The sequence below is a fragment of the Medicago sativa genome, chromosome 5, assembly GCF_051527215.1.
Source record: "Medicago sativa cultivar Bolivia chromosome 5, Bolivia_mono, whole genome shotgun sequence".
Lineage (NCBI taxonomy): Eukaryota > Viridiplantae > Streptophyta > Magnoliopsida > Fabales > Fabaceae > Medicago > Medicago sativa.
Window position 1 is genome coordinate 46,298,726 of NC_140753.1, and position 13,697 is coordinate 46,312,422.

Below are 13,697 nucleotides of genomic sequence, written 5' to 3' on the forward strand. Positions count from 1 at the left end.
ATCTTGATCTTCATCCGTATCACTATCGTCAAACTATTTAGTATACTAAGTTTGTACAAAAATACAAAGAATACAAACAACCATACCGTATCACGGGTGTTGTCACTTTCCGATAGCCAAAAAAGTCTCAATAATAAATGGATCGGAACACACCACTTTTCACCCTAAAGGATCCATCGAACTAAACACTCGCATCGAATTCTTTTTAACCTTAAAGAGAAACTTCCTTCCATTCGAAGCCAATAAACTCAATCGGGTAAAAACCAAATGCTTCTAAGCCTATTATACGGTAAAGCAAAAAACATAAATGACATATTCCCAATCACCAAACATTTCAAGTTGAGAAAGTAAGACACTACATATAAAATCAAAGTCTACTATGAAAAGAGTTTCAATGTTGTTAACCTTAACAGTGACTCCAACGTATTGCACGTAACACCGAGCAAAAGCCGCATGTCACCGTCAAAAACAACAAAAACAACATCACCTCCTCCATCACTAACACAAAGCTTCACCTTCTACCTATAATTAAGGAAAAACACATCGGCAAAAAAATGGCAACCCCCGCGTAAACACCACAAACGCAAAGAAGAAAGAGATAAAACACGGGAACCATGTGAAAAACATGCTTCACACATCCCTTGCAATAGTATGCACCGGAATCGGGAGTTATACTCCTATGGCACTTTCAGCAGGGATACCACCATTCTTGGCCATCAACAACAACAAAGACAATAAAAGTTCCATCCTCGTTAGTACCATCCAATTCAAAAATTGTTTTCTTAGGATAAATTCGCAAAAAATCCTCCTCAAACAAAGGCCTAATCCGAGGTTCAAGGGAGGCAACAGGTGCGAAAGATTCAACACCATGAACATCAACACTATAGATAAAAAAATTGCGGCATATGTAATAAAACCAAAAAACACGTAAACACTATATCAAAAACTACACAACAACCAACATCCACCCTTCTCTCGAACTTGACAACCTCCTCAAACTAGTTGTGTTCATCACATTTTGAATAGATGCCTTGTACGCACAACATTCAACAAACATATATAAATTAAGGGACACATGCCAATAATCCATATAATTCCTCAAGTTTATAATAAACACCTCGAAAAATCTTAACTTTTGCAACCGAACAACAAAAAGCATGCCCTCATTAGTCTTCCCAATCATTTTTTTGCGACTATCCACATAGCTACCAAACAAAGCATACTCAATCTTACCACTACATAAAACATGAATCACGCATCAACAGTTAACCATGCATATATTTTCTTGCAAAAAAGTCAAAATAACAACGAATACCGTCATCCGTCAACTCAAAATCAATCATCTTGGTAACCTTCCCATCCCTAACATACTCCCTCTCACAGATATCCGGTCATCAAGCCAATAACATCTACCAAATGCGGCAAATGTTAAAAAAAAACATATATTTTAGCTTGAGAAAATAAATTGTTGAGATCATATCTACCAAGAGATTTCTCACAAACTAAATAATCCCGATTAGCAAGGTGTCTAGACACTTCCCCAATTTTGGTCGAGAAAGGCCGTTGAGGGGAATCATGGAACCTTCAATCTTGTGCAACTTGGTCTTCATCTGGAAAATTAACTGTATGGATGGGAAGTAGTGTGATACGAACCAACAGATGGGAGCAACAACAAAAAATGACATCTTGTAAACATCACCTTCAACCAATTTCTTCGAAACACGTACAATAGCCGTTTCTCGATGGTGGCATGAACTTTGTACCCTAAATAATCAAAATTCGGCCAAAATTCATAGTAACCGAGTGAGAAACTTAGACATAAACTCAACAACAAATACAAAACTCGCATACAATCGAAATCAATAATAATAATCAATACTACGTTATTATCAATAAGAACCATCTCTATGGAATTAGTGCTCGGGATTCAAGAAGCTTGGCACCTCCCACAACCTCATAACCCTAACCTTAAGCGGCCATCCCTCTCTACCGGACGATACGAGAAGACACCGAGTCAAATGAGTTATCCATTACATACTTCGATCTCAAGCGAAACAACAAACTTTCCTCACGAGATCGAAATTGCAATTTGTAAAAGTGAGTACAACAACCGAACATGTAGGTATTTAAAGACTTCGAAAAGGGGCAAAACGGGAATACGAACAAAGACCAAAACACAGTACAAAGCAGAATCAACTTGAATTTAGGTAGGCAAACTCGACACCAACGCGAATCAATTTGAATTTAGTGAGGCAAACATGCGACTTACCCACAAGAAGATCTAACTCAAAATCTTGTCTACCCACAAAAAGCCCTCTTTTGCGTCGATTCAACACATAAGGACAAATCAATGCCACTCGTGCACGCCATTCTCAATCCGATTCAAGGGGAAGTACACATTAAAATATAGAAGACACACATTTCGAGTGGAATTTGAGGATAAACAGTAGAACTCGACAAAATTAGCTAGTGTCTCTTGTAAGATTTATTGATATGTAGTTTAAATTTTCCCTAAAAAAATATGTACTTTAAATTTATTTTTTTATTAATGTATCCCGCCGTATCGTATCTTGAATTTTAAATTTTGTTCGTATCGATGTATGGGTGCCGTATCATATGTACCGAACTTCATTGACTATTGCCAAAATTGTTTCATCGGACATGATAATCGAAATTAAATAGTTGTGTGCTATTTCGCCTAATAACAAAACAAATAAAAAAATAAAAAAGGAGAGAACATACTCACGAAAAGGGTGCCCTAACACCCCCTCCACTCCACTGAAATCTTTGGCCGCGGCAACAAGGGAGTACCGTCGTATTGTAGATACTACCGCATTGTTTTTCAATTCATTTCTCAAAATGAATAAACACGGAAACAGAATCCCAAATTCCACCGATGAAACCCACTACGAAGAGAATGAAACTGACGAGTCACTTTCTTCTTCCTCCTCATCAGAAGATGTAAGCAACTTCTAAAATTCATCAAATGTTAACCTAGGTTATAATAATTTAGTATTGTTATTGATTTTAATTTTAATTTTGATTATTGTAGGAGGAAGAAGAAGAGATAGAGAAAGAGCTGGCTGATGTAACATTCGAGGAATTGCAGAAAGCTCGATCGAATGGGGCGCATGCGTTTTTCAAGAAACCTGCAGAGGATAAGAAGTTAAAAAGGGCTAATAAGAACAGGTATTATTCTATTTGTAACTTATGCCCTGTTTGGATAAACAGCTTATTTACAGCTTATAAAAAATGCTTATTATATGATATGCAAATGCTTATGTATAAGCTATTTCTATAGCAAAAGATAATAAAATGAAGTTAATTATTTTCTGTAAGCTATAAATGTTTTATGAGCTATCTCATTGAACTTATGAAATTAGGGTTTGTTTGGATTGAGTTACTTGAGCTTATATAGTGACATAAGTTTTCTGAGACTGTTTGGGAGAACTTATGAAAACAGCTTATGGGTCCGTTTGGATTAACTTATTTTTAAGCTTATGGAATGCAAATAAATAAGTTTTTATGTATTGTTCATAAGCTTGTCAATATAGTTTATGAAAAAACAACTTCTGAAGATGCAATTTTCGTCAGTGAGAACTTATGAATTAACATAAAAGCTTTTTTTATTTGCATAAACTATTTTCCATATGCTAAAATTAAGCCAATCAAAAGAGGCCCTATGAAAGTTTTCAAAAGCGTTTTTTAGCTTATTTTCATAAGTTCTCTAATATAGCTTATAAAAACAACTTATAACATACAAAAATAATTGAACTTTATTTTATCCTTGGCTATAGCAATAGATCTTATACATGAGCACTTATCATGATAAGTGTTTGTTTGTGCTATAAGCTGCAAATAAGCTAAGTGCTTGTGCTATAAGCTGCACATAAGCTGTTTATCCAAACAATCTGAAAACATATGAACAATGTCATCCATTGTTTTTCCCAAACAGTCTCACAAAACTTATGCAAGTATATAAGTTCAATTGTTCAAATAAGTAAATCTAAACACGCCGTTAGTAATATATAATTATTTGAATGACAGCGTGGTTTTCCTTTTATTCTTGTGTGTGCAAATTAAATGATTTCCCAATTTTTACTAGGCCAATGGAAGCTAGTAGCAAGAAGCCAGTTCCTGCTTTTAGAGATGTCATTCAAGCTCCTAAGAAGGTCAGATTAATTGTTAGTTTGTTACTTGTCTAGAATCCAATGATCTCTGCCCTGCTGATATCTCGTGTTGTTTATCAACAAATTGAATAGTTCATATTTCAAAATCATTATTTATGAATGCCATTAGCTTGTGTAGTTTTTTTGGGGTAATATTTTAGACACATTTCCCTGTTAAACAAATTGCGGGATCATAGAGAGGAGGAAAAGCAATTGATTATTGTTTACTCTATGCGTGCACACACTTCGTCATATGTAGTTAAGACTCCAGGTCCGCTATCATATGTAAAATTAGTGTATAAATACTTAAAAAATGTACAAGTAAGGGTTGTTGTATATGATGTTGAAATTGTGCTGAATTTAAATACAGATATACAATTTCTGTTTTATATATCTGGATGATTTTTGCTCAATTATGCATGCCTTCATTATTTTTCAGGTTGTACGTGATCCACGATTTGAGTCTCTTTGCGGTACATTTGACAATGATCGGTATGTTCACCTCTGGACGTTTTCGTTGTTCTACCTTTTTCTTGTTGTGTTAATTTGTATAGAAACATGATATTTTTTAATTGCAATCATCATGAAAAAGTTTAAGCATTTTCGTACCGGTGTAAAACCATGTTGATTTTTGCTGTATTTTTATTAAGAGCATGCCTAGCTAAGTGACGTTCTTTCACTATTTTAACTTTAACTAAGAGCCGGTTATCACTGTCCTCAAGAAGTCAACATAGGAAGAATGTGTCGAAGGTGTGGGCAGAAGAATGCAAATTAATTTCTTCTGAAACTCTTTCTTACTATGGGGAAATTTTAGTTCCCATAGTCCAAGATTGAAATTAATCCTTACAAAATGATAAAACAACATATTTTATAATTTTTTCCCTGTCATTGGTTATTCTTTTTCTCTGAACAAACTCAAATCCCAACTCAATGTACTATTCTTTACTTTGCATTAGAAGCTGTTAGATAATACTGAAGGATTTTATGCTGATTTTTATTTTTGTGCATGACAAATCTCCAATCCACTGTATTTAAGAAATACTGTAGTTTTTTTTACTTGAAATTAGCATATCAATTTAAAGCATTTCATACTGAAATAAAGCCTGCTGATTTTGATTGTCTTTCCATTTTAGAGCATGTCCTTCCTGGTGCCTTTCATTGGCTATTGTATCATTTGATTCAACACACATATTGAAGCATGATTTTAGAGCATGTTTAAGATAGTATGTTAGTCTTACCATTGTGTATGCGTGCACATGCATATTACTTAGTCAGCAGCATTAGATATCCTCTGTTTGGGTATTGCTGCAGATAGTTCCATATAATTCTTGGTTTCTACAATGCCATGTCGTTTATGTGGATATCATTTGGTTGGTAAATAATATTTGATTATACATTTGATAGTTCTAACCCAGCTCATAAGTGCCCTGCTAGTTCTTGCACTTATCATGAGTGGGAGGTGCAGCCCGTCCTTTGTTGGCAGCGGTAGGGCATTCGTTTTGGGGGGGGGGGGGGGGGGTGGGTTCTTTGGGTCTGTGTGGGGAGTTGTGTAGGGTTTCTCTGCCTCCTCTCCTCTGGCCGCCCCCTGGTTGCTCTTTTGTCTCTCCTTTTCTGGTTCAGCAGGTGCTTGGTTGGTTTGGTGGTTTGTTCTGTTTTTCTGGCTTTTTTGGAGTTTTTCTTTTCGCCTTTAGTTGTTGGTGTGTGTTTCGGCCTTCCCAGGGGCGTGCTTTCCCTCTGTGTGTAGGGGGTCGTTCTTGGGGGCTTTATGTGAGCGTCTTATGACGGCTCCTTTGATGTATCTTGTACAGTTTTTCTTTATATATATATATATATATATATATATATATATTTGCCATACAAAAAAAAAAAAAATAGGTTCATTGGCGTTTTAGTAGATTTTGGTTTTATACTTTTCTAGATTGTAATGGTGAACAATATAAATCAAGTGTTTTTGACGTTGCTATTTTATTTCTAGCAACTGTTTTTAACTTAATCTGGAAGCTTCTCTTGTTTCATATTATGAGAACCGTGTAACACTAATAATAATACATGTACTTGGACTTGCAGGTTTAGAAAGAGATATAATTTTTTATATGAAAATGATCTTCCTGCTGAAAGACAGGTAGGTAGTCTTGTGAATTGTAACTGCAGAATTTTGTCTATATCTTATTTTATGACTTTCCTCTCATGACGGCATCTTCTGGCATAACAGGCTCTTAAAAGGCAATTGAGAAAATATAAAGATCCAGAGCGTAGAAGTGAAATAGAAGAGCGCATAGCATGGGTTGTAAGTACATCCTTTTGAAGTTAGTCTTCCCCGTCCAAAGGTGTAATTTTTATTAGTTTACTTGATCACGTTTACATGTCTTTTCAGGATAAACAGTTGAAATCTGATTCAACCAAGAATATTGAGACACAGATTTTGGCTAAGCACAAGAAGAAAGAGAGAGAAGCAGCAAAGCAGGGAAAACGTCCCTTTTATCTCAAGAAATGTAAGTCTCTCTTCCTTCAACATAATTTTATCTCCCTTTTCTATCACTTCCGATATGTTAGAAGTACAATCTATCTATGCCTATGTTAATTTTATTAGCTTTTTATTTGAACTTTTAAGAGAAGTTTTTTGCTGAACCTAAAATATGAGACATTCAATATGCGGAGTCAATATTGCAAGATTAGAATAACTCTTACATAACATTAATTAATTTCAATTAAAATATTTGAATTCCCCTTTCACTTGTAGCACATTGGTGATATTAGTGGCAATATGTTCAATAGTGTTGATGTTTCATGTTTGTAATTTGTAAATATATTTTAGCTCATGAAAACAGCACTACTAGTCTACTACTAACTATTACTTGATGCATTAGACATGAAGGTGAGCCATCCTCTAGGAGTATGAAGACCTTGTTGGTTTAATTCAGTTGGGAAACTAACTGAGCTTTGTTACTTAGTTAGCAGTTTGTCAGTTTTTTTCCTTCTATAGTTACCTCTTAATGAATAGGAGGGTGTGTATCGGAATAATTGAGTTTCTTAAGTGACCTTGTAGGTTTAATTCAGTTGGGAATCTAACTGAACTTTGTTACTAGTTAATCCAGTTTCTCCTTTGATTACTCTTAAGGGTGTGTTTGGATGGAGGGTTTAGGAGGGGAAGGGAGGGGAGGGTTTACTTTTCGTTTTTAAATTGTGGAAACTATGAAATGTTTTTTGAAAAATGAAAATAAAAACATGATAAACGATCATATAATATTTCAATCACATATTTCAATCACACTGTAATTTAAAAAAGAAAAGTAAACCCTCCCCTCCCTTCCCCTCCTAAACCCTCAATCCAAACATACCCTTAGATTTTCTGTCCCTACTCCCCATTCTCGCACAATAAAGAAATTTGTGTTCTTTTTCTACATTGGTCATTCACATTTACTCTATTCCTTTTGAGCATTGTTACTAACTGTCTAAGGGATGCCAACACCCTACAGTGAAACCTGGCAATAGTCTAACACATTATAATATTTTGCTAGCGCCCATACTCCTAGGAATAAACCTAAAAATGAGCTTAAGGGTGGTTACAGGACTATTTGAAATTTTAAATTTTATGGTAGTCTTATTTAAAATTCTAATCCACTAATAGCGCTAAAATTCTAATGTTATGATCCCCTTTCCTCTTGCACATGGGGAAATTAATAAGACACTCGTTAAATTTATTCAATTAAAAGAATGGACTATATTGTTGGTATATTCATTCTTTACTACATCTCTCATTCACATGTTTATATGGGGAAATAGTTATCGGGATGATACAGTTCTGTGAATATGAAGGTTAAATGGTATCGAACAAATGAACTGAAAAACAGATCAAACAAATAAATTTTAAATAAAATAAAATTCCAACTATGGATAATGATATTTTTTGGTTTGTTTTTCAGCCGAGATCCGGAAGCAAAGGCTTGTTGAAAAATTTAATCATCTCAAGGTATGCATCTTAGAACATCTCTTTGTGCCCCCTTCATTTTATCCGCATTGTATTATGTCATACTGTTTGTCTTTTCCCTTAATTTTATCTATTTACTATTTTCAGTCATCTGGAAATCTTGAATCATATATTGAGAAAAAGAGGAAGAGAAATGCTGCAAAGGACCATAGATTCATGCCATATCGTAGATCTGGTGAAAACGTGGAGTAAGGCTGTTGTTAACCCTGTAATGGAAGATAGCGCCCAGAAATAATGTTATATACATTTTGTATACCATATTTGGGGTTTGATGATGATGCCTTGTTGAACATTCTCCAAATCATGGCTTTTGTGTTGTATACTCTGCAAGATTTACCAACAACCACTTTTTTGGGGGTATTTTTAGAATTATGAATTATCGTAGGTTTTTGTCATTCACAAATTAGGAATTTTGATGGAGATTATCTTTATGTAATTTATGACATCTTAAATATGTTTTGTTCCTGATCCTTTGAAATAATGTAATGTTCCTCTTTAGTCTCTAAAAATAGTTGTGTCCCATGATTTTCAAAATGTGTACTCATGATCCTTTGGTCTAACTCTGTTGCATAAAGTCCATATGTTTGAGAGGATTTGGATTGCATGCAGTTGGCAATTCCGTAAATTAACGAAGTCGGCACATTGGTGGTTGGGAACAGTCCAAATTTGAAGTTGAAATTTTAGTTATTTTAAAAAATCAAAATCTACATTGAAATTTGGACTATCGGTTCTTGATTCAATGACTACGGATGTGCCTACTGGGTGAATGGTCAATTTTGGTTGGAACAAATGGTGTCTATTGTCATGGTAAAATTACTCTCATTCACAATATTAAGTGTCTTTGTTACAGCTTTTTGCTATGCCAAAAAAACAATTTTAAAACAAAATAATCAACCTTTTTGTTACAAATTTTAAAAAGTAAGGATTTCGAAAAAGAACCAAACTATTTTGAATGGGCAAGTGTTTTGAGTAGATTCTTTAAAAAGAAAACCATTTTCATAACATTTTTTTTGTTAAAAAAAGTATACTTTCATTAAACATAAGTTTTTTTATTATTAAACATTAATATCACTTTTTTTTTAATCCATAACAACTGGACTAGAAGAAATCAACAACGAATCAGCTATATAAAATTGAGAAATGATTTACTACTTTCAATGGAGGATTTAGTTTGAACGAACAGGTAGACTTTCCTACTCTTTAGAGGTTACAATTGCAGTGTTTCTGATGGGAAACACTATACCACTTGAGTTGCAAACTCAACTGACAACAACTATGGAGATTTGTGAAACTAGGAAAGTTCTAGCTGTTCTTTGAGAAGAGATGACTCATCAGAGAAATACTTAGGCACAACTCTGAATAAAAATTGTTTGGGTATACAAATAAAAAGAAAAGGTATTTCAATCTTACATATAAGACGACTTGCCTAACTCATTGATTTTGGTGGTGGCCGGGTTCGAACCCGGACCTGCATATTTTATGCATTGTCCATACTAATCGAGCTAAGCTCACGAGGACTCATTGATGTACAATTTGAAAATATGCATTTCAGTTACATTTTGAAAATAAAAAAATATGCATAAGTTTTTTGAAATAAAAATTACGAATTATATAAATTGTGTACTCTTCCGTTTATTTTACGAAAATGTTTTATTTTGCAGGCTAGGCTTACGCGCAGTCTTAAATAATTTATAAACTAATATTTTTTTCTTCAAAAGGGATGCAAACAACATCACCCAAAATATATTAACCAAAAAGAGAAGAAGTACAAAATAGAAAAGGGGACTAGGTCTAGGACCTTTTCAAAAAGTGAAAAATCTAAAATTGGGCATTCCTAACCTATTTCTAGTGCACTCCATTTTGATAAAGTCGGGTAAATCTATCCGCAAAGCCTAAGAAGAAAAGAAATGGGATTGGCCAAAATTAGTCAACATATATGCACAAAAATTCCCTACCCTGTATATATTAGTAGCAAAAAATCTCATATTCATGGTTAGAATTAGAAGTAAACAGTTAAGCCACCTGTTCCTGAGACGCCAATGCACCACACTGATTGACCTGAAAGCTAGAAGGACAAGTTGAGAGTCAGATACTAACTATAGATTAGTGTATTGTTTTGAAGCTGCTTTCTCTATTGCTATCATTGCAACATTCTGCTCGGCAAGCAATGCATCACCATGAATCATGATCTAAATATTGAGCAAAACAAGCCGTACAAACTCCATTAGCTTCTCTGAAAAATGCCCCCAATAGATGCTTTGTCTGGATTCACAGCTGCTCCATCTGTGTTTACTTTGAACTAGCCATCAACTGGAGGGGACCCGGGGCCGTTTCTAAGATTTTAGTGGCCTAGGGTGAACCTACAATTTGGGTCATAACTAATAAATATATATAAACATCAAACTTGATAAAAAAAACTAAGCAAAATTTTTTAAGGCTTTGTAGACCCCAAAAAAATTTGAGGCCTAAATTTTGTACTTATTTTTCGGGGTCTAGGGCGGTTGCCCTTTTCGCCTGCCTCGGATACGGCCCCGAGGGGACCAAATTACTACCTTGATGATATGGACTTTCGGAGGATGGATATCAACCTTGCAGGCTTTCAAAATAGTGAATTCATACATTGACATTGCAAATGTTCTTTTAGAATTATTCTTGGATGAGGAGACGTTTAAAATGATTATATTGATAATAGATTTTCAATGAATCGATTTGTTTGACATTTTGAACAATTTATAAAAAAAAATAGCACAAGTACAATACTGTGTTTGGCATGTTTTTGAAACCAGAATGATTTATTTTAATCATAAATAAAAAGTAAAATTAATTCATAAAGCTAATTTTTTTTTTGACAAACCAAATTAACTCATTTCATTCATAATATCATATTCAATACAAGATAGCATATGATCATGACATTGGGAACTAGCGTAAGACAATGATGCCCTTGCTAACAAGTGGGCCACATTGTTTGCTTGTCGCCTAACAAAACTTATCTTAAAGTTTGGTAAAAGAGAAAGTGAAGCTTCATAAAGCTAATTATAAATGAAATTTTTGGACTGATTAGAAATGAATTTGATTTTGTTATTTTATTCTAAAAATCATATTTTTTCCCCTTAAGATTTTTTTTTATTCTGTAAAAAAGACAAACATTTTTAAGATAAAATACAATATAATTTTTATATACCCTAATTAATACTAATAATGTAGATTTGTTTCTAAAATATCAAACCTAAATTTTTACTATATACTAATATAAAGGGTTTGGGTCATTGTAAAAAAAAGGGTTTACGTAATTGCAAGGGAGCCGCAAAACATTGGAGGAAAGAAAGAAAAGTCGGTATGCGTTTCTTCTAAATTTTCTAATGACCTTTGTTTTTCTTTTCTTTCTAGTTTACTGTTTTTTGTGTACCTTTTGTTTTACAGATTATTTTCATACCTAGCAGTGTTTCTTTTGCATGTAAATAGTTTATGCCACTGCAATTTAATAGTATTTAAATCATATTCTGGTTGTCACTTGTAAGACATGTTGATTTAGAAAACCCTTGTTTATTTTTACAACTAGTGTTCATATTTTCGATATACAGTAGAAATTGTTGAACAAGTAAAACTCCCAAAATCAAAACTGCAAACCATCGCATATTGTAAAGCTCGACACTCTTCGGGTTAGACGTGTTTCGGGGTCGTACACGTGTCGTCTTCATATTAATACTACACCAACACATATAATTATCTTGAATTATGTTATTTTTTCTAAATTATTAACGATATCAACATGTCATTGTCGATTCGTATCCGTGTTTCATAGACCACATATGAATCTTTCCGTGTCATTTAGTTTTCTTGGTTGATATTTTCTATTAATTCTGGTCATCAATCCACAAATATTTTCTACAAGAACAATAAGTCGGTACTACATAACGTATTATATTTGTATGCCCTAACTTGTTGCTTCACCAAGCTTGGCATATTTGTAATTAAGTATATATTTCATATCATGAAACACATCATAATACACATAATGTAATTAAGTATATTTACAAATAAAGTTCTAATTGAAAATATATTTGATTTCAACATATTTGAAATATTTTTTAGTTTTTTGTTAGAGAATTGAAATATTTGTTTAATTATGATTTGGTTAAATTATATTTGTTGATATACTTTCTGAAGTTTTAATCCTAGAAAAAGGCTATGTGTCATCTAATGCCGTCACAAAAAATATATCAATTGGATAACTAGATTGCACAATCATATTCATCAGAAAAGAGGAGGAGCTGAAGAAATGATCACAAGTATGACTTGTTTCAAATTACGTATCAGAAAAAGGGAGGTATATCGTTCTTTCCCTTATTTTATTTAATGATCAAAATTAGAACTCTAAAAAAAGAAAGAAATGTAAGCAATAATTAGATAGTTTCATTTCAAATATAGCAGGACATGGGCTTTTACCAAAAAAGAAAAAGAAAAAGAACATGTCATATTTTTTCAATGTTACTTCATTGTTAGCCTTTCAACAAGTTTCTAAGTTTTGTTTTTGCAATTTATTAAACAAATTAACTCAATTTTTTAAGAAGTATATCTATGCACAATATTTGACTTTAGAAAAAAATCATGTTCACAAATAGGTAAATTAAAAAAATATGTATGGGGAATAATCTACTTTATGTTATAATTGATTGGTTGTGACTATAAGAATCTACTTATTAATGTATATGTGTTGAATGGAAAATTGAATTCCTACATATATTCCTTATTTAATATTGTAGACAGAGGCCATGCTTGCATTTGATGGAGGAAGAATGGAGGAACTAACTACGTTCCTAGCTGACAGATCAAACTACAAGAAAATAGGTAAATATACTTTTTTTTTTTTGGTCTAGATAAATTTACTTTTCTTTATTGAATGAAAATATTGCATATCCTATTTAAATATAAATAAATTAATATTTATTTTACCCGCTATATTGTAGTTAAGCATACAACTTAGAGTATCCACAACAATAGATGCTTCATCTATTTAACATCGAGCTTAATAAATACACACACCATCGAGTTAAATTTATGGGTACCTATATATAGAAGGTTGTTGGAATGCTATGTGTTTTTGTGTGAATTGAAAAATTCATATATCCTATAGTGGAGAGTTTACACACACAACTAATGTTTATGTAGTGCACTCCCAAGAGTGTGCCCTCTTGGGGGTACACAATTTTGTAAATGAGTCTTGACATACTCAACATGATCACCACGGGCACGACACCGCCGTCGCGGTCCAATCGGGTCCGGGCTAGTGTGTTGTATTATTTTTTAATGACCCGAAACCTTAAATTTAATTACTCTTTTTTTTGTTGTTGTTGAATTTTTGGTTTAGATACACGCAAGCGTTTTGCACACGTTAGATTGTGATTGACACACGCCAACACGCGTTGGGCACATGCACTTGTCAACTACAATCCGTGTTGTTCTTTAGTAAGGGAAGATCACACCGTTGATTTTGTAACAGTTAAATGATCCCAACCATTGGTTTTGTAACCTATCTT

The 13,697-nt window shown here is 33.4% G+C and overlaps 1 protein-coding gene across 1 annotated transcript; it reads left to right on the plus strand.

The window, feature by feature from the left end:
• The first annotated feature begins 2,703 nt into the window (after positions 1–2,703).
• LOC146922446 (uncharacterized) lies at positions 2,704–8,666 on the plus strand. The gene is made up of 9 exons (XM_085715371.1): positions 2,704–2,961; positions 3,053–3,189; positions 4,106–4,172; positions 4,609–4,661; positions 6,237–6,291; positions 6,382–6,456; positions 6,544–6,661; positions 8,093–8,139; positions 8,245–8,666. The coding sequence occupies exons 1-9, from the start codon at positions 2,860–2,862 to the stop codon at positions 8,347–8,349; spliced, it is 759 nt and encodes a 252-aa protein (XP_085571497.1). The 5' UTR covers positions 2,704–2,859; the 3' UTR covers positions 8,350–8,666.
• Positions 8,667–13,697: the final 5,031 nt, after the last annotated feature.